Genomic DNA, 25789 nt, shown 5'->3' with positions numbered 1-25789 from the left:
GCTGGAAGCACCTCTGAATTCATTCTGTATAACCACAGATCTAGATGAGTTCGATGACTTGCCCAGAGGCTGCAGACTGATAAATGGGTTTCTCTACTGGTTCCCGGTTTTTCTTTTATACCTCATTCTCTTCAAAGAAGATTTACTTTTAGAAATTTAACAGATAATCTTTTTTCATTGCACTATCTGTCTTAGTCCTTTTGGGCTGCTATAACAAACTGCTATTGAGTTGCTAGCTTATAAGCAACAGAAACGTTGGAAATTATTTCTGTTTCAGAGGCTGGGAAGTGCAAGATCAAGACACTGGCAGATTGGGTATCTGCCTGCTGAGGGCTCACATGGTTGAAGGGTGAATCAGCTCCCTTGGCCCTATTTTATAAGGGCACGAATCCCAATCACTAGGGCTTTCCTCTCATGATCTAATCACCACACAAAAGCCCCACCTCTTAATATCATCACCTTGAGAGTTAGGATTTAGACATGAACTTTATGGGAACACGAACATTCCGATTATATCACTGTCTTAACAGGTACTTTTCTAAAAATGGGCCTCTCTGTTCATATGCTGAGTTGGCATTTATTACTCTTTTCCATTTACTAATAGTAAATTGTATACTAGTTACTGTCTCTCAATTTTATTTTTTCCTACTCTTATTATTATTTTTTTGGCTACTGCTTAATCCGTTTGATTTACTTAGTACAGATATTCTCTTGGGGTGGATCTTCATTGTACTTTGGATGAGGAAACTGAGAGTAGTCTAGTGTTATTAAGTAGCAATGGGCTCTGAAACTTATTGACCCAGATCCAAGCCATTTCCCTGTTTGCCTGTTAATTGCATTCCCATTTTTGCAAGTTTTCTCTTTTTTTTTTTTCAAGATAGAATTTTGCTCTTGTTGCCCAAGCTGGAGTGCAGAGGCATGCAACCTTTGCCTCCTGAGTTCAAATGATTCTCCTGCCTCAGCCTCCTGAGTAGCTGGGTTTACAGGTGTGCGCCACCATGCCTGGCTAATTTTTCTTACTTTTAGTAGAAACAGCGTTTCACTATGTTAGCCAGGCTGGTCTGGAACTCCTGACCTCAGGTGATCTTCCTTCCTCGGCCTCCCAAAGTGCTGGGATTACAACTGTGAACCACCGCACCTGGCTGCAATTTTTTTTGTTGACCTTAGCTTAGTGGTTTTTAAGTAATGTTAGGCAGGGATTTGGGGGTTTCCAGGAGCTAACTCATTAGTAAATAGAACAAGAGCATTCCCCTTTAGCCAAAATAGTTTTTAATTTCTCTGTCTGGGGGTGAATCTTTTCCTCCATTCATTGTTGATAACAGACTTTATGGTAAACAGTATATTTTGAGTAATATTTTTATTAGTTGATAAATTTTAGCCTTAGAAAAATCATCAAAAAGAAAAATGTTACTTCTTTGAATACTTCCCTATTGTATATCTTAGTAGTGTTTGTTGCTGAGTCATGTCAGTTTCATCATGCTACCTATTGGGCCATAAGAATTTCCTTTTGGTTAAATAACTCAGGTTGGTGAAGTACTTCTTAGATTTCGCTTAAAATTTACATGGCTTTTAAAATACTGATTCTAGAAGATATATTTAAATAATATATAGATGGTAGCAGTGTTATGTTTTGGAATTAGAGATTTTACATTGTTTATGGCATTTCTAGATTTCTGACTTGGGGCCAAATGAATTGGTTGGTTAGCGCTTGCTTGCCTTAGAGAACAGTATAGCATGGTACTTAAAAACACCTCTAACTTTTGTTTTTCTGACACAAAAACAATGTGTCAGATTCTGGAGACTTGTTGCAGCTAGTCTTAATAAACCAATACAATTACATTACATACTATAAAAAAATAAAAAAACCCCAAGATCATCAGAAGTCATAAAATTTAGGGTTAGAGGCAATATCTGAGAGGTGATCTAGTTAGATCTCTTCATTTTCCTTATGTGGAAACTGGTTTAGTGAGGTTAATTACAGCTTGCTTATAGTCTCATAGGTAGTTAATGGCAGAATTAGAAAGGAGAATCTAGGTCTAACTTCTCATACTGTGTTCCTTATATTTCTTTTTTTTAATTGCATTTTAGGTTTTGGGGTACATGTGAAGAACATGCATGATAGTTGCATAGGTACACACGTGGCAGTGTGATTTGCTGCCTTCCTCCCCTTCACCTATATCTGGCATTTCTCCCCATGCTATCTCTCCCCAACTCCCCACCCCCCGCTGTCCCTCCCCTATTCCCCCTAGTGTTCCTTATATTTCACTACACAAGTGTAAGTGCAGTAACTGAAAATAGAATTTAAATATTTCTATTTAAAATACAGAATGATTCAGGGTAACTTTAAAACTTCTATACCTAGATTTTGACTTCTCCCTCTTAAACAGCTCTGCAACATCAAAGGCAGTCAGAGACATTATTGGGTTTATGAATCGGGCTCAGGTTATCTGTGAATCTTGGGTAGTTTGTATCTCTCATCAACTCTCCTTTTTGCTCATTTGTTTGCTACCTCGATATATGAAATAAAACAAAGAGATTGAAAGGAGGCGTTTTGAACTTACATGACTTTTTTTCTTTTGGAGAAAAGAAAATACAAAGAACATAGTAGGGGGGAAATGGATTTCTCCATTTATAGCATGATATTTGCTAACGCAGTTAAATGCAAGTTCTCTGAGGTTCAGGGATTACCTTTGTAATACATATCTTAAGAGGAGTGCCTGTCTAAATAAAATGTCAAGTCATATACTACTCTGTAATTTAATTAATTGATTGTCATTTTTTTTCTTTAAAAATTTTTTTTGTTTGCACGTGAACTAGGCATCCCCTCTACCCCCGAATAGGTTCAGAGTGACTCTTGATTATTTTTTAAACAACCTTGTTATTTTGGCATAATTTTAGATTTACAGAAAAGTTGGCAAAGTAGCATAGACAGTTCTGTTTTTCCCTCACCCAGTTTTCCCTGTTGTTAGCATCCTTATGTTACCGTAGTGTATTTTTGAAAACTAAGAAACTGACATTGATATATTACTGTGCACTAGACTCCAGACTTTGGATTTCACCAGGTTTTTTTATTATCCTCTTTCTATTCCAGGTGCCACATGCCTCCCCTGGTCTGTGACATTTTCATGGGCTCTCCTTGTTTTTTATGAGCTTGAGTCTTGAGTAGGATTGTTCAGGTATCATATAGACTGTCCCCAATTTGCATTTCTCTGGCACTTTTCACATGATTAGACTGGGGTTTGGGGTTTTAGGTGCCCGTTTTGTCACATCACATCCGGGATTGCGCATAGGTGATATCTAAATGACATCACTGGTGGTGCTTGGTTTAAGATAGGGTTTACCATGTTTCTCCACTGTCAACAGCACCACTAGTTTTCCCTTTTCATACACTGTTCATGGGAAGCAGGTCACTAAGTTCAGCCCACCCTCAAGGGTGAAGGGCAGGACTTAAGCACCACATTCTGAGGGGAGATCTACATTTATTAAATGGCATTCTTTTGTAAAGATTTGCCCATTCCTTGTTTGTTTGTTTGTGTCAGTATGGACTCATTTACTTTATAGTTTGGGTTGTAAGTTAAGACTGCAGTATTTACTTTTTTGGCTTGAATCCAAGCCATTGTTTCACCTTTGGCCATTGGGAGTTCTGTCAGGTTGGCCACTGTGTCCCATTGCTTTTTGAGCACTTTGTTGCTTTCTGGTACTATAGCATGCTGTAGGCCCATCTTGCGTTTTCCCTGTCCCAGTCCTAGAATTATCCATTTCTCCAAGGAGCCTTGGTTCTTGTTATTGGAGAATGGTATGTAGAAAGAAATTAAGATCTGGTCACTGAGTCTGCTCATTGGTCCTGGGGTGTCACTGCTTCTCAGCCCTCTCACCAGTAAAAGTAGGTAATATTTTTATGTATGCTAACCCAAGTGTACACACATATTTATAACTGTTTTTCTGTCTTATCATTTGTGTTTATATTAAGGTAAACATGAATTCATACAGATGTCTCTGACTTGAATCTAGTACCACAGGATTCATTTTTGGTGTCCTCTCTGACATATCTATAACTTTTCTGTCTGAGAGTAAGAAACTTAGTTTTTATCATCCATTTACTTATCTGTTCAGCCCAAGTATATGTTAATGCAGTTTCAAAATTTTGAACCTATACTACTGTGAGAAGTAAATTTAACCAGCAAGAGTATAGTTTTTATGTACTGGGTAGTTCCTTTTTATCTCTAGCCTTCCAGATTTAGTTTTTGCACATTAGATGCCCTTCCTCTCCTGCTCTGTTGCGGGTACTTGTGATTCTGAGGCCTAAGCTATCCATCAGTCTTTTTGAATTAATTGTCACTTTCTGAGGCTACTAAGATGAATTCTGTCATGGAGAAACACAGAAGAATAATTACCCAGTGAGCCACAAGGTTTCTAAGATGAACTTTCTGGTGTAGGATGTGTGATTTTTAAATTTTTTAGTACCAAATATACAGCTTCTATGTTTACAGTGTTACTTTACAAATCACCCAGCCCAATATTGTATGGCCTTTGTGTGCTAACTGAACATGAGATAGCCCACCAATTCTAAAGGAACATTAGGTAGTACCTTCCACATGATAACCAGAGTCCCTTTGCCTTGGTTTCTGAATATTCCTCAGCAGTCTGCTAAAACATACTTTTACCCACTCTTAGGTTTATTTTGTCAGTCAGTGTTTATATCTTTTTAAGTTCTTTATTTAATTTATACTTTTGGAAGTAAAGGCTTTGTAAGGGAGCCAGACTTGACTTTACCAAAACCACAGCTTAAAATTTTTTTGGCTCAGTACAGAAAACAATATATGTATATTTACAGAACTTACATTTGGGGAATATATCTTTGATTCTTTTATTAGCCAAAACGTTCCTGAGGTCTGTATTTTGTATTTGAGGAATTTCGGGCTTTAATTTCTTAAAATCTCTTCAGTTCTAGTGAGTTAGAGATTCCATAGGATTGTACTTGTTTTCCAGTTTAGGAAATGGTTTAAAATAGCTGCCTTGTGCTAATGTTGGAATGTTCCTAGAAAGTAAATGTGTTTCCTTGTATCTTAAGTCTAGAGCATGTTTGGAAAGGATTCAAGAATTAGAGGACTTACTTGCTAAAGAAAAAGACAACTCTCGTCGCATGCTCTCAGACAAAGAGAGAGAGATGGCAGAAATAAGAGATCAGATGCAGCAACAGCTGAATGACTATGAACAGCTTCTTGATGTAAAATTAGCCCTGGATATGGAAATCAGTGCTTATAGGAAACTCTTAGAAGGAGAAGAAGAGAGGTAAGGAACTTAAGTCTCACCCTATCTTATGGTCCACTTTTTGCCCCTCACCCTTTATATTTAAGGAAAAATAAATAGCAGCATTTTAAAAAGAACTTTAATTATTTTCTCGGTCATTTCCTCTAACACCTAGGTATAGAGGTAGTCATAGATAATATTTTTACCTTAACAGACAAAGTGCTGCCCAAGTACTCTTAGTTTTTTATTATTCCTTTAAATGCTGAACTGCATCAGGATGGAATAGTCCCTTTGAGATTTTAAATGTTTTTGTGATTTGGAAATACCAAATTGGCTGAAAGAGACTCTACATATAATTTATTTTTTAGTTTTATTTTTTTGAGACAGGGTCTTACCCTGTTGCCCAGACTAGAGTGCAGTGGTGTCATCTTGGCTCAATGCAGCCTCTGCCTCCTGGGTCAAGCAATTTTCCTGCCTCAGCCTCCCAGGTATCTGGGATTACAGGTGCGTGCCACCACACCTGGCTAATTTTGTATTTTTAGTAGAGATGGGGTTTTACCATGTTGGCCAGGCTGGTCTCGAACTCCTGACTTCAAATGATTCACCCCCTCGGCCACCCAAAGTGTTGGGATGACAGACGTGAGCCACCACACCTGGCTGGCTTTACATGTAATTTAAATCTGGTCAATGTATAAATCTTTTCGATACCTGTTTGCAGAAAAGAGTTCCAAAAGGGCCAGGTGCAGTGAGTGGTTCATGCTTGGAATCCCAGCACTTTGGGAGGCCAAGGTGAGTGGATCACCTAAGGTCAAGAGTTCAAGACCAGCCTGACCAACATGGAGAAACCCTGTCTCTACTAAAAATACAAAATTAGCCAGGTGTGGCTATGCATGCCTGTAATCCCAGCTAGTTGGGAGGCTGAGGTAGGAGAATTGCTTGAAACTGGGAGGCAGAGGTTGAAGTGAGCCGAGATAGCCCCTGTACTCTGGCATGGACAACAAGAGCGAAACTCTATTTCAAAAAAACAAAAAGAGTTCCAAAAGGAATGTGCCTGATTTAGGATAAAAAGTCAGGCAATATTATGTCCATTGTGATCACAAGAAAATACAGGTATGCAAAGAGGAAACAGTATACTAACTGTAACAGTGGCTGTAGTGGATGGTGGTAGATCAGATGACCTTCTTCTACCCGTTTATTAGACTTCTTGCATTATGCTTATATTACTTCTATCTCTAGAGAAGACATTCAGATTTTTTTTTTTAGGAAAATTGATGATGGGTATCTTATTATAAAAATGTTTACCTTATTTAAGGTAAACTTTGGCTTTCGCTAACAGATTGTAAGTAACATTTTGCTTTAGAAATTCATGGGTGGAATGTTATTATTATTATTATTTGAGACAGGGCCTTGCTCTGTCGCTCAGGCTGGAGGGCACTGGCACAATCTTGGCTTACTGCAACTTTAGCCTCCTGGGCTCAAGCAATCTTTCTATCTCAGCTTCCCAAATAGCTGCGACCACAGGTGTGAGCCACCATGCGTGGCTAATTTTTGTATTTTTTGTAGAGACAAAGTTTTGTTGTGTTGCCCAGGCTAGTCTTGAACTCCATCTCAAGTGATCCGCCTGTCTCAGCCTCCCAAAGTGTTGGGATTACAGTTGTGAGCCATTGCGCCTGGCCATGTTTTTTTGTTTTGTTTTGTTTTTTTGAGATAGTCATCCAAATTAGAGTGCAGTGGTGTGATCTTGGCTTACTGCAACCTCTGCCTCTGGGGTTCAAGCAATTCTGCCTCAGCCTCCTGAGTAACTGGTATTACAGGCGCCCGCCACCATGCCCAGCTAATTTTTTTTATTTTTAGTAGAGATGGGGTTTCACCATGTTGGTCAGGCTGATCTTGAACTACTGACCTCAAGCAATCTGCCCACCTTGGCCTCCCAAAGTGCTGTGGGATTACAGGCATGAGCCACCGTGTCCAGCCCTCTCCCCCTTTTTTTAAAGGCAAGAAGGGCATATGTGTTCTAATAATAAGTTGTTTTATTTTTCCCATATAGGTTGAAGCTCTCTCCAAGCCCTTCTTCCCGTGTGACAGTATCCCGAGCATCCTCAAGTCGCAGTGTACGTACGACTAGAGGAAAGCGGAAGAGGGTTGATGTGGAAGAATCAGAGGCGAGTAGCAGTGTTAGCATCTCTCATTCCGCCTCAGCCACTGGGAATGTTTGCATTGAAGAAATTGATGTTGATGGGAAATTTATCCGCTTGAAGAACACTTCTGAACAGGTAAAAAAAAAAATAGACCCATTTTTTTCTAGCAAGGCTTTGCAGATTTCCAGGCTATCTTGCAATTGTGAAAGCTTCTTAGTTTTTGTTTGGATTCATTAAGTCTTCATGGAATAAGGATTTAATATTTTTTTTACTTAAATCCATAAAATAAAATTAAAATAGGAGGAAGAGGCGGTGCCCTTAGTAGTTTAAACATTAACTCTTCTCTAGAGAGCCAGGGATTTTTTGAAAAGCCTGTTCCTTTTATTATAGTGGTTTTTCTGAGGATAAAGTATTATTATTCTCTGCCCTAGCCAGATTTGTGAAGAAGTTAGAGCAATTGGATGAAAATGGCGGATATTGTTTCATTTATTAACTTAATGACTCCAGGTTGGTGTGCAGTGGCTTAATCTTGGCTCTGCACCCTCTATCTTTCGGGCTCAAGTGATTCTCCTGCCTCAGCCTCTTGAGTAACTGGGATTACAGCTGTGCGCAAGCTGGGAATACAGGCGCCCACCACGACGCCCAGCTAATTTTTGTATTTTTAGTAGAGACAGGGTTTCAGCATATTAGCCAGGATGGTCTTGATCTCCTGACCTCGTGATTTGCCTGTCTCAGCCTCCCAAGAAATGCTGGGAGTACAGGCATGAGCCACTGTGTCTGGCTAATTTTTATATTTTTACACAGCATTTGACCATGTTGGCCAGGCTGGTCTCCAACTCCTGACCTCAGGTGATCCACCCACCTTGGCCTTCCAAAGTGCTGGGATTACAGGTGTGAGCCACTGCGCCCAGCCACATTGACCTTTTTTTGTTTTTTTGAGCCCCTTATGTTTTCATGTAAGAGAGTTGAATATGGGCAGAAGTGGGACAGATGCAGAAGGAAAATGACAGATTTTCTTCTGTTTCTAAGCTTATGTATCTATATTTTAAAAGCTTGAAGTAGTCCAATACTTGATGTTTAAAATTGTGATTATGACAGCTAGATAATATTGTAAATTTGAAAGACCCACATTATCTAGCAGTGAATTTGACCATTTAATTTGGTTTATACCCTTTCCTTCCAGTTCTGTCCTCTTTAAAGTTAAGTACCTTTCTAATTAACTCATTGTTGAAGTTACTGTTTTACTAAATGACAAAATCATGTTTTCTTTTTATAGTAGGAAAACCTGAAACATGGGAAGATGGCCATAAAGCAGTCTTAGTTTTAACTGTCTGTATGGATTAATTTATTTGATTATTCCACAACTTTCTGTATCTTTGAAGTAATACTACCCCCCTCTTCTGTGTATAGGACCAACCAATGGGAGGCTGGGAGATGATCAGAAAAATTGGAGACACATCAGTCAGTTACAAATATACCTCAAGATACGTGCTGAAGGCAGGCCAAACTGTTACAGTAAGTTAATCTAGTCATTATTTAATTTAACTTCATTTTGTTAACTAACAAAGTAACTCAAAAAGTTTTTTGGCTAAAAGAGAAGCATTTTAGAAATTGCCGTTAAAACACTTTTTGTATTATTAGGATATTACAAGTGCTATAAAAGATTTTTAAAATTCCATCTTATTGAGAGTAGTGAAAAATTGACCTTTGAATTATTTTTATCTTGTCTATTCCAGTAGCTATAAAAGCTATTACCTGACTGATACTTCTAGCCCAATGTCATTCAAGAGACACTGCTTGGCATAAAAATCTGTTAAGAATATAGCATTAATATATGTGCATTAACATATGTCTAAAACAGCAATCTCCGGCCTTGGGTAAGCTTCAGAATCATCTGGGTAGTATTTGGGTATCTAGGCCCCACTTCACCCTTCGCTGTCTTTGGGGTTGGGTTAAGAACTTAAGTTTTGAACAAAAGTCTTTGGATTATAGGCACCCTCGTAAATTATCACTGCTTTGAAATGTCATATGTTAGCAAGAGTATCTATGTGCAGTTTTTGCATAATATCTAACGTTCTAGATTCAGAGAAAGACAGTGACATTCTGAGTCTTGATTTCTAAATGGCTCTCTATTGGTGTGTTCTGAAATACTACATCTTTAATAGTTACTGCAATATTGTTAGCTTACTTTTTAGAGAAATATGTTTCATTGAGTAAACAAAAGATTCTTTTGCTTTTATTTAGTAGGTAGATTTAGCAAACAGTAGAATATGCTAACTTTGATATAGATGTTAAAGAAGTCACTCTTTTCTTTTTTTTTTTTTTTTGAGACGGAGTCTTGCTGTTGTTACCCAGACTGGAGTGCAATGGCATGTTCTCGGCTCACCGCAACCTCTGCCTCTTGGGTTCAAGCAATTCTCCTGCCTTAGCCTCCCGAGTAGCTGGGACTACAGGCGCACATCACCATGCCCAGCTAATTTTTGTATTTTTAGTAGAGACGGGGTTTCACCTTGTCGACCAGGATGGTCTTGATCTCTTGACCTCGTGATCCATCCACCTCAGCCTCCCAAAGTGCTGGATTAAAGGCGTGAGCCACCACGCCCAGCAGAAGTCACTCTTTTCATCCTAAAAGAATATAGAAGTGACTGTCTCTTTCCTTTTATAGATTCTTCTTTAAAAAATATTAAACATGTATTAACCTAAACTATAAACATGTGTTTATAATTTTATGTTGATACAAACCTTACTGTTGGAGATCAAAGGCTCAAACTTCTCTTTAAAAAGGTATATTTAGAGAGCATGATGCCACTTTGTGAAAATATCAGATGCTAATTTGGTAATAATGGGTAAAAATGGATCAGCTCTCCTAACTACAATATCCTTTCTTCTCTTTAGTAATTACTATAGTGAGAGAAAATTGCTCAATCCAATTATATGTCTTGTGGAAGCTGTATAATGTGGTAAAAAGAATCTGACATTTTAGTTCAAAGGATTCAGAATTGAGTATGCTCTCTATATCTAAAGTAATATGGAAGCCTTATGCCAATCATCTGCTTTTCTCTACTGGGTATACTACCTCAGGGACTAAGTAGATGGATTCTAGAGGTCTAGTGGAGAACTCAATTATCATATAAAATAATGTGTTTTTTTTTTTTTCTTCAGTAACTGGCATTAAATGTGATAAGCAGCTCTTTGGAACATGGTAGTGATAAGTGATTTTTCTGTAAAATTGCAGAGGCAAAAGCAAAAATCAATTTAAAACTCTAGAATAGAAATATGAGAACCATATGTGTAATTTAAAATTTTCTTATAGCCACATTAAAATGAAGTAAAAGAGAAAGACATGAATTTTAGGACTATATTTTATTAAACCCAGTATATCTAAAATATTATTGCTTTAGCATGTAATTAGTCTAAAAAGTTAGATAGTTTTACATTCTTTCTTTTAGCTAAGTCTTCAAAATCTAGTCTGTATTTTATCCTCACAGCACATTTATTTCAGACTAGCCACATTTTAAGTGCTCAGAAGCCACATTTTGCTGCCATATTGAATGACATGGCTATAGGACTTACTCATTTTAGGTTAAATTAGTCAGCAAGGATACTGACATTTTATGATGATTATTAGTAACACTAAATCAGCTATATGATTTACATATAGGCTAGTGAGAAATAGTGCTTAAAATCAGGAAAACACTAACATTCCACATAATCTAAATGTTGGACCAGATCCAGTTCTTTTTTTTGGTTTACTCCCAATTAATACCTTGTGCTCCTTTCCATTTATAATGCTGATGAAAGATCTGAATGCTCCAGGTGAACATCTAAAAAGTAAAGGCTCTCTCCAAATCAGTAATTCATAGATTTTTCTCTTGTTTTTTTCTCACGTCCCCCCTCCAACCCCGGCTTTTTTCTTTCTTTTTTTTTTTTTTAATAGAGTTGGGATTTCACCATATTCCCCAGGTTGGTTTTAAACTCCCTAGCTCAGGTGATCCACCCACCTTGGCCTCCCGTAGTGCTAGGATTACAGGCTGGAGCCACTACACCCGGCCCCATTTTGAAATATGCTTGTTGGCTGAGTGTGGTGGCTCACGCCTGTAGTCCCAGCACTTCGGGAGGCTGAAAGCTGGTGGATACTTGAGATTGAGAGTTTGAGACCAGCCTGACCAACATGGAGAAACTTCATCTCTACTAAAAACACAAAATTAGCCAGGTGTGGTGGTGGATGCCTGTAACCTCAACTACTCAGGAGGCTGAGGCAGGAGAATTGCTTGAACTTGGAGGCAGAGGTTGCAGTGAACTGAGATCACACCATTGCACTCCAGCCTGGGCAACAAGAGCAAAACTCTGTCTCAATAAAAAAACAAACAAACAAAACAAATATACTTGTCTTTGTCATCTTCAGCTTTCCTTTTGTAGTCATAAAGGTTTTGTTTTTTTGTTTTTTTGAGACAGAGTTTCGATTTTGTTGCCCATGCTGGTGTTCAGTGGCATGATCTCCGCTCACCGCAACCTCTGCCTCCCAGGTTCAAGTGATTCTCCTGCCTCAGCCTCCTGAGTAGCTGGGATTACAGGCATGTGCCGCCATGCCCGGCTAATTTTGTATTTTTAGTAGAGACAGGGTTTCACCATGTTGGTCAGGCTGGACTTGAACAAACTCTTGACCTCAGATGATCTGCCCGCCTTGGCCATCCAGAGTGTTGGGATTACATGCGTGAGCCACCGCGCCTGGCCATAAAATCTTTTATTTGTATAACAATTTATGGATTACAAACTTTTCTCTTTCTATTTGCTTTTAAATGATCTTTCTAAAAAATCAGGGCTAGTAGTATCCCTGTAGCTAAAGGCATTGAGATTCCTAGAGGTGTAGTGATTTGTCCAGAATTCAAACCTAGGCTTTCTGACTGCCAAGTTTTCTTCACTCTGCTTATTCTCTTTTGCCAGTAGATATATAAAAAGAATTTTTGTGCCCATGAAAAGGAAAATAAAATTATTTCTCTGTTTGGCCTATTTCAATAGCAATTATATTTTCCCTTGAACAGTGAGGGATTTATCCATTTCCAGCATTTTTTTTTTTTTTTTGGAATGCAGTCTCAGATACTCTAGGGTATTGTGACACTTTCTCTGTTTATAGACATACCAGTTTCCATAAGATTATTCTAGATAGGCTGTCTGCTGCAGAAGATCTCTTTAGTTCTATCTGTAGGCAGCTGGAGGACATTATTAGAGGGGGATCACAGAAGGCTCTAACATGGATGGCCCATAAAACCCATAGAATAATGTAATGCTGAGGCTACCATTCACTGAGTTAGGCAGCCACTGTATGTGGGTAATCACTTGCTGTTTTCAACAATCCCACCTGTTACAGGTGTCATTTCTATGCTGTTTTATGGATGACTGAAGGTAACTTGCTCAGGGTCAGCTGGTGTGTAAAGGAACTAGGATGTGAGTGTAGACAGTTTCATTTCAGGGCTTTATGTATCATTATATTCACTTATCAGATGGGGAAGCTGGGGCCATGAGAAGCTCTGTGAGTTCTCCTGGCCACACAGCTATGTATAGAACTGTGTAGCTGGGCATATTTCTCAGAGTTTTAGAATCAAGTGTTTGAGTCTCATCGTATTGAATTGGCATGTGGGAGAGTGGGTTCTGGGTGTACTGATGTCCTTCGTTTTTTATAGATTTGGGCTGCAAACGCTGGTGTCACAGCCAGCCCCCCCACTGACCTCATCTGGAAGAACCAGAACTCCTGGGGCACTGGTGAAGATGTGAAGGTTATATTGAAAAATTCTCAGGGAGAGGTAAGGCTAGTTTATCAGGACCACCACCACAATGTTGATTTCACTTGAAAGTTGCAAGTATAATCAAGATCAGATTGAAATGTGCGATAACTAATTGCTTAAACAGACCAAAACTGTTAAGTAAATTGAACTGAATCTTTTTTAAAATTTTAGGAATAAATGGGAGTGTATTATAGAGTATTGGTTATTAGCACAGGCTTCAGAACAGATTGTGTCCAGTTTCTATTTTTCACTGCACACTAGGTTTGTGATTTTGGGCAAGTTATTTCACCTCTCTTAGATTTCTTATTTAAAAATGGGCCGGACGTGGTGGCTCACGCCTGTAATCCCAGTACTTTGGGAGGCCGAGGCAGGCAGATCATGAGGTTAAGAGATTGAGACCAACCTGACCAACATGTTGAAACCCCATCTCTACTAAAAATACAAAAATTAGCCATGCGTAGTGGCACATGCCTGTAGTCCCAGCTACTTGGGAGGCTGAGGCAGGAGAATCACTGGAACCTGAGAGGCGGAGGTTGCAGTGAGCTGAGAACTCCCCACTGCAAACCAGTCTGGCAACAGAGTGAGACTCAGTCTCAAAAAAAAAAAGGATATTAATGAAACAGTATCAGTGAGATAATCAAAGAATGAGACAATCTTTGGGAAATGTTTGGAATAGTATCTGGCATAGTACATTTATCTAGTAAATTCTTACATTATTGACCTCATTATTCACTCTCAGAATGTTCATGAAACTGAGTTTAAAGATTGTGGAGTGTATATCTGCTTGTAGTATATATTTTCAGCGTGTCAGTCTTAGAATTCTTGTCAAAGTACCTTACCTCCCCACTACCATGTAAAACACTGCATGTGTTCCCACCAATACTAGTCTTAGAAATACTACTTCCTAATAAAGTAGCTAAAGTGTTCTTTGAAGGTAGTAAAGCATGGCTTCCTCCTTGTTTTTCCCCAGCAAATCACCTGATCCAGGTGCTGTACAAAACATCACTGAGCCTCTGATTAGATTTGAGTTCCTTCTTTGTTGCAATTGCCACAAGCATGAGCTTGTGTTGGGAGTTCAGAATGGTTTGCACTTATCATTTTTCTTTTAGTTGTAATACTGCTTTTCCATCCTTTGTCTACCATGAGAGCTGTAAGCTGGCTTGCAAGGAAGCCATCGGTTATTCCTTGTTCCGACATGCTTACTGGTTCTGACCATTTCACCCAGCTTCCAGGCTGGCAGGCTTTGCTGTTTTGTATCTTACGACGTGACTGGATATGCATTTCAGTCTGAGTGGTGCTGAAAGGAGATTTAAGGAGGAATGTTAGGCTGGCAAACCCGGTAGGGAAGCTAGCCACATTTACAAGTGCAGGGTTATTCATTTATGCAGAAAATCCTGAGCAGCTGCTGTGTGCCAGCCACTTTGTGTTAGGAATAAGCAGTAAAAAAGCCACATATGGGTTCTGGCATTATGGAGCCCGTATTCTAAAGAGAGTAAGCAAGCCAGGGATTAAGATAAAGTGACTTTCTGATAAATGTAACTGAGAGATAAATTGTGATATCAGGCCCAGTGCAGTGGCTCATGCCTGTAATCTCAGCACTTTGGGAGGTCAAGGCGGGTAGATCACCTGAAGTCAGGATTTCGAGACCAGCCTGGCCAACATGGTGAATCCTCGTCTCTACTAAAAATATAAAAATTAGCCAGGTGTGGGGGTACATCCCAGCTACTTGGGAGGTTGAGGCAGAAGAGTCACTTGAACTCAGGAGGCTGAGGTTGCAGTGAGCTAAGATCATGTCATTTAGCCTTGGCAACAAGTGCAAAACTCCATCTCAAAAACAAAACAAAACAAAAAAAAACAACAAAAGAAGTCCCTGTGGTATCATAAAGAGTCACCAAGGAGAGGATAGGGTGGGGGTGGTCAGAGAAGTTGGCCTTGACAAGGCGACTCCCGAGTATTAACCTGAAAGGTGAGAAAGAGCCAGCCATTGAGAGGACAGAAAAAGTATTCCCAGTTAGAGGAGACAGCAAGTACAAAGGTCCTAAGGCAGGAAATCCTTCTGTGTTTTGAAGGAAAGGAGGCCACTGTGGCTAACAAACACTGAGAAAGGGAGAGGGAGACTCGGTTAGCAGGGCCAGATTGCGAAGGTTCTGAGGAGAAGTATAGATCATAATGTGAGCACAAATGGGAGGCTACTTGAGGGATTTTAGGGAGAGTGACATGCTAAGAAAACAGAGTGAAGAAAGAAATTGTGCTGTTGTATGGATTATAGGGGGGTCAAAACCAGGCAGAGATAAAGCAACTGAGGAGAGTGACTTAGACTGAGGTGGTTCTGTGGGTAGAAGAGAAGCAAACCAATGGAAGAGATATTTTAGAAGTAATTTGATAGCATGTACTAATCAGGTTAAATGTGAGGGATGAGAGATGGGAATTAAGTTGACTTCTAGTTTGTTTGGGTAGCCTGATGGTCCTGGTGCCATTTACTGAGGAAATTGCAGGAGGAATAACAGGCTTTGTGGAGAGAAGGGTTGGAAAAGTAATCAAGAGACCTTTTCTTGCCATATTAAGTTTGCAATGCCAGTTAGATACCAAAGTAGAGATTTCTAGAAGACTACTGGAATATTTATTTGAACCCTGCCCAGGCTAGAGATACTTGGGAGTCCTTATCACCTAGGTGATATTTAAAGTTACAGGACTGGCTGGGCATGGTAGCTGATGCCTATAATCCCAGCACTTTGGGAGGCCGAGACCAGCCTGGCCAACATGGTGAAACCTTGCTTCTACTAAAAACAGAAAAATTGTCTGGGCATGGTGGCGGGTGCCTGTATTCCCAGCTACTTGGGAGGCTGAGACAGGAGAATGGCTTGAATCCTAGAGGTTTAGGTTGCAGTGAGCCGAGATTGCATCACTGCACTCCAGCCTGGGCGACAGAGCCAGACTCTGTTTTAAATAAATGAAGTAAGTTACAGGACTTGCTGTGTAATGTTTGTCAGAAGAGGGTCCAGAATCGAACCCTAGAAAATACTGACATTAGGAATAAGAGCAAAGGAGATAGAAGATGCAGTCAGTGAAGTCAGGGGAAAATGATGTGTTGTGTCAGGAAGTCCAGAGGAGGAAAGTGTCTGCAAAAGCTGGAGTCATCAGAGGGTCAAATCACAGCATCCCTTTAGGGGTTCCTTATCTGCTCACTTAGTGCCAGGGGCAGGTCTCTAACCTGCCTGTCAGGTTGTTCTCGCTCACTAGAGGAAGCACACTGAGGGCAAAGCCCTGTTCTGGTAGATCCTGGCATCATGCTTGGCACATAACAGGAATTCAGGAAACATTACTGGATGCATTTTTTTTTTTTTAATCACACATGGACCAAGACTTATGTTCAGAGAAATAAAACAATAGCAGCATTCATTATAGGAGTCTGAGGTGCCTGCATAAAAAGTTCTGTTTCTGGCCATCTTCCCTTCATGTTCCCACTGTAAACATCTGTTGTTTAAAATGCTTTCCCTAAGGAATTGATTGCTGAATGACGAGTGCCTTTGATCTCAGACTGAGACTGAAAACGAAATGGCATTTGATTTTCTGTCACTGTCGACCTCTGAAAGTTGTGTGAGATTTTTGGATGCATCTGGGGAATTTACTTCCAAACACCTTCTAGTTTCTCAGGGTAGCGGATATTTACAAGTACCTTCAATAATTCACAGGTGTCAGAATGCCGGCTTTTTTGTGCTGAAGCCCTTGCTCACTTCTTGCCTTCAGCACTTTGGAATCCTGTCCAGCTGCTGTAGGTGCTGCCACCTAGTGCTGGAATTAACTGCAACTCTTAAGCTTTCCATGCTAGTAGTTCCGTGCCCCCAGGGCCATTTGAAATTGGAAATGTCTGAAAAAGAAATGTCTCTTTCTTTTTCTGTGTGCAAGTGTGTTCCAAGTTAGAAACAATGTTATAGGAGGCTATTTGGACTGCAGCAATAGGTTTAAATGTCCACACAATAGGTAAAGTGACATGAACAAAGTAGCAGATATTATGACATGGGATGCATGTTGAGACAGTGTTACTAGTATTACTGATGACAGATTTATTATTTGATTGGTTGGTTGATCCATTCTTTTAACAAACTTCTACTACCTTCTGCTTACGAGGCTCTGTTTTAAATGAGTTCTGTTAGAAATGAGGAGAGAAAGTGTTATGAATACAGTTCATATTTCATTAGACAGTTACTTTTGGCATTTATTCATTTAATTCAGTAAGACCATATTTGTAGTAGGGACCAGATAAGCAACAATCTATAAACCATACCTGCCATAAAGATCACTTTGTAGGAAGATTGTAGGTAACTGGCTTAGTCAGTCTTATTTTTTTATGTATTTTTTCTTCTTGCTGGGGCATTAAAATGTCAGAAAACCCAATTAAACTGGCTAGAAATAATGGAAATTTTTTTGGGCTCACATAATAAAAAATTTAAATAGTGAACCTGATCCAGTGGCTCACAGCATGTCCCCAGGGATCTGTCTGTTGTCTCTCTTCTGGTTGCCTCCCTCGGGGACACAGGATAGCTTCCAGCTGCTCCCAGAGGTACGTCTTTTCTATTTGCTTTTTGTGGGAAGGTGACCTTTCAAAAAAGTGGTCTTTATGGTGGAGTTTATAGATTTTTTGCTAATGTGATCCGATACTACTGACAAATAAACATGGTCTTACAGAATTAAATGGATACATGCCAAAAGTAATTGTCTGATGAAGTAAGGCCTGTATTCATACTGCTTTTCCTCCTCATTTCTTACGGAACTCTCTCAGAACAGCCTACCAAGCAGAAGGCAGTAGAAGTCTGTTAAAATAATAGACAGTGTGCTGGGCACGGTGGCTCGAACCTGTAATCCCAGCACTTTGGAAGCCTGGGGCGGGCGGATCACCTGAGGTCAGGAGTTAGAGACCAGCCTGACCAACATGGATAAACCTGTCTCTACTAAAAATGCAAAAAATTAGCTGGGTGTGGTGGTGCATGCCTATAATCCTAGCTACTACGGAGGCTGAGGTAGGAGAATCACTTGAACCTGGGAAGTGGAGGTTGCTGTGAGCCAAGATCACACTATTACACTCCAGCCTGGGCAACAAGAGTGAAACTCTGTCTTAAAAAAAAAGGCCAGTCCAGCCCATCAAATAAACTAATATTCTGTGTTTGAATTATGGAGGGAAGCTAAACATTCCCTGTGAGGCCCCATCTGGGCTTCACTCTCACTAGATGGGCCCATCTCTAAACCAGTTTCTGGAGTCAGGAGTGTGGAATTAGCAGCCACATCGTGGTGGGCTCCTGTGCTTCATGGAGGGCGGGTACCCAGCCAAACCTGGGGGCTCTTAGGAAGGAAGGGGCACTGGGTGGTTAAAAACAGCAAATGTCACCATGGAAAAAAAAAAAAAAAGATATTTTCCTATGAGGGAAAGAAAAAAATAAAGCAGTATGTCCAGACTTTTCAGAATATAGATATAATGGAAACTTTTGTATATGCAAATGGTTACTTATATAGGTAGAGATATAATATATAAAATATAAACAATCATCTCTTGTCCATATAAGATCACACTGATTTGTAGCATTTGCCGATTTCTGTGTACTGTGGCCGATGTCAGGCTTCCAACATTATATGACTGAGCACAGAGCTGTGAATGGATGAGCAGCATCAGCAGGTGCAGCTGGCTCTGGGCACCACTGCACAGATCAGTGCACCTTCATGTGGCCAAAGCTCTGAGCAGGGGCAGACCAATACTACATTTTATAGACAGAGTAAAGCTTGTCATGTAAGACCATTTATGTGGACCTTTTAGGACACTAGGGGGAAACACATTCATTTAGCAGCATCTTGACTAATAACAGTTTCCTGGATCTAAGCTTCCCAACAACTTTTTGGTTCTAAATTATTGTTTGTTATTTTTCTACCTAGAGTTTTAGACATTAGCTCACTCATTTTTCATTACAGACTTTCTGTATTAGATTAATTGATTTTTACATGTTTTCAAATGAAAAGTGCCTAACAGTAGGGTTACATTTAAAGTAAATATGTTAAGGTAATTCATAATAATGAAGATGGGCAAGTTGCTGTTTTCCTAGGTTCTCATTGAGGCTAATATCTTAAGTTACATCATGAACCTTAAGAGCCAGCATTTGCATATGGGATACATACATACCCTGCTACAAACATCTAGAAGCTGGAATGTGGTAGTTTTGTTATAGAATATTTTGTTTGACTCTTTCCTTATTTTAAGATGAGTTGAGGAGAGATAGGTACTCTCAAAGTTGTTTAAGAATTTATTTTTTGCCTTATATGCTGCTGTCTCCTAGTTGATATTTTGAATGGTGGTTGATCTAAGGAATCACATTTTAAAATTATTATTACTAATTTAAACACTGGTGTTTGTGAAATGACTTTCTGTTTGTAAAGATAGACCAATTTCACAGCATTGAAGTTATTGGCTAATTGAGAGACTCAGAATGGTCCATCTTTCTTGGTCTAGAAACAGTAATAAAAAATCCCACAAAATACTGTTCCACCACCTTAATTTATTTACAAAACACATTCTTGAGCATATTTCAAATAGAAGGCTCATTTGTGTGACACTGGGCTTTGGTTTTCTTTCTCTGCCTTTGTAAATTAGCTGGTATACATTAGATAAGCTTTTACTGAAGTAATATTAGTGTCTTCCCTTGTAGCATTCTCTTTCTTGAGTGACCTTAGGACAGGGTACAGAATAAAATTATATGCTCTGCAGCACTCTCGAGGACAGACACCCTCACTTGCTTGCTGCCAGATCATCAGGTTAGCCTTGTGCTTAAGCAAAAACACTGCTGCATTTGTGCCAAGTCGGCATTTTCCACAGGAAAGTAATCTGTATTTGAGCTTTTTAGTAGAAAGTGGAAATAGTTGCTTTCTGTCATACCTTTAGTGAATGATAGCACACTTATTTCTGTATAGAATACATTGGAACCTCACTAGTATGTTATTGGTAAATAGTGTATCATGTTCATCTGTCTTCATTTTGTTTTGTTCAAGAGGTATCAGTTGCTGAAAGGCAATGAAAGGAGCTTGTCCTTTCTTCTCACTCAGGTGGTCCTGTTGCCGATGGTCCCTGAGATCACACTTGGCTTCCAGCTTTATTTTATTCAGCATTTATTTAACACCTTCTCTTTGCCAGGAGCTAAGATCTTTAAGCTGAATTCATGTTGAGTTTCATAAAGAATTTAGTATGCCAAATAATTTGCAGAATTCTTAGTAACAGAATAGGATAAAAAGCAGTGGAAACTTCTCAGCAGGTATTTCAAATTGGATGGCACTTCCTCCCCTGCAGGGAATATGGAAGGTATAAGAACTGCTACTAATTATGCAGAAATTTCAGTTCAATAACAAAAAAGTTACTGATATGCTGCCCCCGCCCCACCCTTATAAAAATAATAATCAGGGGCCAGGTTCAGAGGCTCATGCCTGTAATCCCAGCACTTTGGGAGGATGAGGTGGGTGGATCACTTGAGGCCAGGCATTCAAGACCAGCCTGGCCAACATGGCAAAACCCGTCTGTACTAAAAATACAAAAAAAAAAAAAAAATAGCCACACGTGGTGGTGCATGCCTGTAATCCCTGCTACCGGGGTGGCTGAGCCACAGGAATCATTTGAACCTGGGAAGTGAAGGTTGCAGTGAGTCGAGATCACTCCACTATACTCGAGCCTGGGCCACAGAGCAAGACTCTGTCTCCAAAAAAAAAGAATGAATAATAGTAATAATAATAAGCAGAAAAGCTGTCTCTTAAGCAATGAAAAGGTCCCTCTCCCATGCACGTGGTGATTTTAAGTGTGTTTTTTAATTTAAAAGTAAACTACTATTGTTTTTAGGAGGTTGCTCAAAGAAGTACAGTCTTTAAAACAACCATACCTGAAGAAGAGGAGGAGGAGGAGGAAGAGGCAGCTGGAGTGGTTGTTGAGGAAGAACTTTTTCACCAGCAGGTATTATTTTATTTATTTAATATATTTATTTTAAATTTTATTAACAGAATTACATGAAGACCAAGAGAGTGGTTGGGTTTTTCCCCCTATCACTTGATGAACCAAAGCAGTGATTTAACAAGTGGGTTTGTATTCCCCAAAGGGATATTCAAGGTGTGATACTTTAGGATACTGGATGAATATGTTGATGCTTTTTCTCATTTTACCAGATTTCAGTTTTGTCTTTTGTTTTCTAATGTTGTTATGTGTTACAGTGAAACATGTCTATGGATTGGATTTTATGCCCCAAAACTTATTTACTCTGTAGGGTTCTGTGACTAAAAGTTGAGATCACTAAATTAGAGCAAGCAGCTGCATATAAACTTTTAAAAAACAAAGTAATATTCAACTTCAAAGTGAAACAAAAGTCTTGCTATATTAAGTTTCTAATCATTATCTAATTGCAAGATAGATTTTAGCTAATGGTTGGGCTTTTGAGAGCCCTTGAAATAAAGAAACTCCAAATTTGGTTTTAGTTATAATTAAGTTGGAATTATTAATAACTAATGAGCCTTTATATTCTCAAGCTGTTTGGGTCTAATCATTTATCAAATTCTCTACCCTTATCCTGATAAGACTTCGTCTCTATGGCTCCAGATTTATGATCTTAAGTCTGCTTTGCTGCATTTAGCCCTAGTCCTGATCTAAATAAACACTCTCATGTATTTAGTCCTCAGGGTTGAGAACCACTTGAGGTGGGTTGCATGCAGTAGCATGAATTCTTTCCTGGATGCCTTCTCAAACATTTATTTTGGAGGAATATTTTAAAACACATACATTAAACTTAGCTTACAAGAAACAAGCACACGTTCCATTTTCCCGTGCTTAAATGGGAAACATTGTAATTACTTAGAAGTGAAATAATTATGTAAGAGATAACTCAAGGCTCAAGACAAGTGGCTCAGCATGAGTTACAGCATGTCAGATGTTAGAGGACGTACTCCAGGCCAGCAGAGTAGTTGAGAAGAACTCTGGGAGATGATGCTTGTCCACTAATTTGAAGGATGGCCAATTATTTAGGTATTGGAGAGAAGGCAGATGATGGTGTTCTGAGGATGTTCCAATCATCTGTTGCTTCACCAACAGACCACCCCAAAGCATAGCAGCTTAAAACAGCAATTTCTTACTTCCCATAATTCTGTGGTCTGACTGGGCTCAGCTGGGCAGTGTTTCTGTTCCATGTGCTGCAGACTGAACTCAATCATGCAGGCTGCGTTCAGCTCAGAGGTTGGCCTGGGCTGGAATATCCTTTAGGTCTCTTTCTGTATGGATTTCTATGATTTAAGAGTTTAGCCAAAGCTTCTTTACAACATGGCAATTGTCTAATAGAGTAAGTGAAGAGTACCAGGTTTCTTAAAGAATGGGCCCCTTGTCCTTTCCACAGCATTCTCTTAGTCAAAGTCATGAGGCTGGTCCTTATTCAAGGTGTAGGTAAAACAGTCTCCACTTATTGGGAGGAATGACAAAGAATTCATAGTGATCTTTAGCTCAGTACAGAGGATGCATCAAGACTTAACGCACCAAACATATCTATTCATCCAGTTATTTTGTAGGGTTTATGTGAGAGATAACTGAAGTTGAAAGATTGGAATTAAACTGGCATAGTCCGTTGCACTCCAGCCTGGGCAACAAGAGCGAAAGTCTGTCTCAAAATAAAATAAAATAAAACAAATAAGGTATCACTAACCAAGCTGAATCAGAGGGTCTAACTTTAGAGGGGCGATTCTAGAGACACTGAGGAGATTTATTAAGGCTTAGTGACTAAACCTGAGGGTGAGAGAAGGAAAAAAAATAAAGATGTATGAGGTTTTTATCACAGAAAATAATGATACCAAGGTTCATAAAAGGGAAGATGGAAGGGCAGAACAGGTATTTGAACTTAATATTTGAGGATGAATCCAATAGCCTTTTGAATTGATTAGAAGTATTTTGGTGACCTTCAAAAAACCTGTTTTAGTTCAATCAGTGGTGAGTCACAAGTCATATTGTGAGGTTTTACAAAATTAATGGGTGATAAAGAAATGGATAGAGGAACCATGTTGACTTCACCTTGGAGGATAAATCCAGTGCAAATGGCTTGGAATGTGTAAGTTTAGGATCCAGCAAGCCTTATTCTCTGATGTGGCTGTTAAAGCTGATCCACTGATCTCCTGTTTCCTAAGTTATCAAAGGAAGTTACTGAACAATGGTTTTCCTTTTTTTGTTTTTTTGAACAATGGTTTTCAAATTGAGCTGCATATTAGAATTATGTTAAAATTATATATAGATAGATATCATTTCCCAGTACAATGAGAAATTCTCATTTGGATTGATCAAGGGACCTAGATCAGAATTTTTAAAAAAAACTCTTTAGGATATGAATGTGTAGCCGGAGTTGACAATTACCGTTCTGGAATTTGTTGGGGGTAGTCTAGAAAGAAGTCCGTAAAAGAAGGTTAGAGGCCAGACACGGTGGCTCATGCCTGTAATCCCAGCACTTTGGGGAGGACAAAGTGGGTGGATCACTTGAGACCAGGAGTTCAAGACCACCCTGGCTAACATGGTGAAACCCTGCCTCTACTAAAAATACAAAAATTAGCTGGGTGTGGTGTGATGCACGCCCGTAGTCGCAGCTACTGAGGAGGCTGAGGCATGAGAATCTCATGAACCCAGGAGGTGGAGGTTGCAGTGAACCAAGGTCGCATCACTGCACTGTAGCCTGGACAACAGAGTGAGACTCTGTCTTAAACAAACAAACAAAAAAGAGAAAAAAGAAAATATTACAAGAGTGAGAGATGATATAGGGCTCGTTTGAAGTTAGGTAATATGGTTTTGTAGTATCCCTGTAGTTAAAAGTTTTTGTCTTATTTTAGAATATTGTGATTTTTTTTTTCTTTAGTATTAATTTTTCCTTCTGTTTTCCTCATCAGGGAACCCCAAGAGCATCCAATAGAAGCTGTGCAATTATGTAAAATTTTCATCAACTCTCTTCCTCAAAATTAAGAAGTATGGTAATCCTTAACCTGTATACAGTGCAGAGCCTTCTCAGAAGCACAGAATATTTTTATATTTCCTTTATGTGAATTTTTAAGCTGCAAATCTGATGGCCTTAATTTCCTTTTTGATGCTGAAAGTTTTGTAAAAGAAATCATGTCCATACACTTTGTTGCAAGATGTGAATTATTGACACTGAACATAACTGTGTACTGTTTGGAAGGGGTTCCTCAAAATTTTTGACTTTTTTTGTATGTGTGTTTTTTCTTTTTTTAAAGTTCTTATGAGGAGGGAAGGGTAAATAAACCACTGTGTGTCTCGGTATAATTTGAAGATTGCTGCATCTAGACTAGCAATCTGCTCTTCATTATTCTCTGCTATATATAATGGTGCTGAGAGGGAGGGGGAAAACATTTTTCAATATATTGAACTTTTATACTGAATTTTTTTGTAATAAGCAATCAAGCTTACAATTTTTTTTAAATAGAAAAGAAATTTTGTAAGAAGGCAATATTAACCTAATCACCATGCAAGCACTCTGGACGATGGATTCCACAAAACTTGGTTTTATGGTTACTTCTCTTAGATTCTTAATTCATGAGGGGGCGGAGGGAGGGAGGCATAGGGAGGGAAGGGTTTCTCTATTAAAATGCATTCATTGTGTTTTTTAAGATAGTGTAACTTGCTTAAATTTCTTATGTGACATTAACAAATAAAAAACCTCTTTTAATATTGATCTCTACTGTCCTTTTTAACCCTTTAAAAACATTTTGAGGGGAGAAAAGTATTGTTTCAGTTTTGCTTTTGATAAAAATATAATTTGGCTTGTTTGAACTGGATTTTTTTTAAGGCTTTGCCAGTTGAGGAAGATGAACAAGCTATTTTGGGGACTTCAGTATTCAGTTGTCATTAATAACAACAATAAAAGCAATAATAGCACCTAATGTTTATAAGCCAGACATTATGCTCAATGCTTTGTTACATTTTTTAGCTTGTTAAAAATAAGGGCTTTCAAAATTTCTTTAGGAAAACCAAAAAGGAACGGTAGAAAAAGACATTGAGAAAGACATTCCTTCTTTTTTTTTTTTTAAGGCAGAGTCTTACTCTGTTGCCCAGGATAGAGTGCAGTGACACTGTCTTAGCTCACTGCGGCCTTGACCTCCTGGGCTCTGCCTCCCAAGTAGCTGGGACTATGAGAACGCACCACCACATCCAGCTGATTTTTTTGTATTCGTAGAGAGGATTTTGTCGTGTTGCCTAGGCCGGATGGTCCTAGTAAAAGAAAAAATGGGGAGACTGTTTTAGAATATAGTTCTATTGTCTTTGAAAATAGGAAGGGCAGAGAAATGGATTAAAAGCCACCGTAGGCTGGGCGCAGTGGCTCACGACTGTAATCCCAGCACTTTGGAAGGCCAAAGTGGGAGGTTCATGAGGTCAGGAGTTTAAGACCAGCCTGGTCAACATGGTGAAACCCTGTCTCTACTAAAAATAGAAAAATCAGTCAGGTATAGTGGCGGACGCCTGTAATGCCATCAATTCTGGAGGCTGAGGCAGGAGAATCACTTGAACCTCGGAGGCAGAGGTTGCAGTGAGCCAAGACTGCATTGCTCTCTAGCCTGGGTGACTGAGCA

General features: G+C 39.2%; 1 protein-coding gene across 1 annotated transcript in view; it reads left to right on the top strand.

The window, feature by feature from the left end:
• The window catches only part of LMNB1 (lamin B1), a 60175-nt gene extending 35283 nt beyond the window's left edge, over nt 1-24892 (top strand). Inside the window, exons 6-11 of the mRNA XM_002744642.5 lie at nt 5072-5292; nt 7298-7523; nt 8799-8903; nt 13070-13189; nt 21036-21146; nt 24095-24892. Coding sequence (XP_002744688.2) covers nt 5072-5292; nt 7298-7523; nt 8799-8903; nt 13070-13189; nt 21036-21146; nt 24095-24136 — 825 coding nt within the window. The 3' untranslated portion in view covers nt 24137-24892. The remainder of the gene's footprint in view (nt 1-5071; nt 5293-7297; nt 7524-8798; nt 8904-13069; nt 13190-21035; nt 21147-24094) is intronic.
• The last annotated feature ends 897 nt before the right edge of the window (nt 24893-25789 follow it).

Source organism: Callithrix jacchus, chromosome 2 (genome assembly GCF_049354715.1).
Source record: "Callithrix jacchus isolate 240 chromosome 2, calJac240_pri, whole genome shotgun sequence".
NCBI classification, from domain to species: domain Eukaryota; kingdom Metazoa; phylum Chordata; class Mammalia; order Primates; family Cebidae; genus Callithrix; species Callithrix jacchus.
This window is presented reverse-complemented; position numbering and strand designations above follow the sequence as displayed.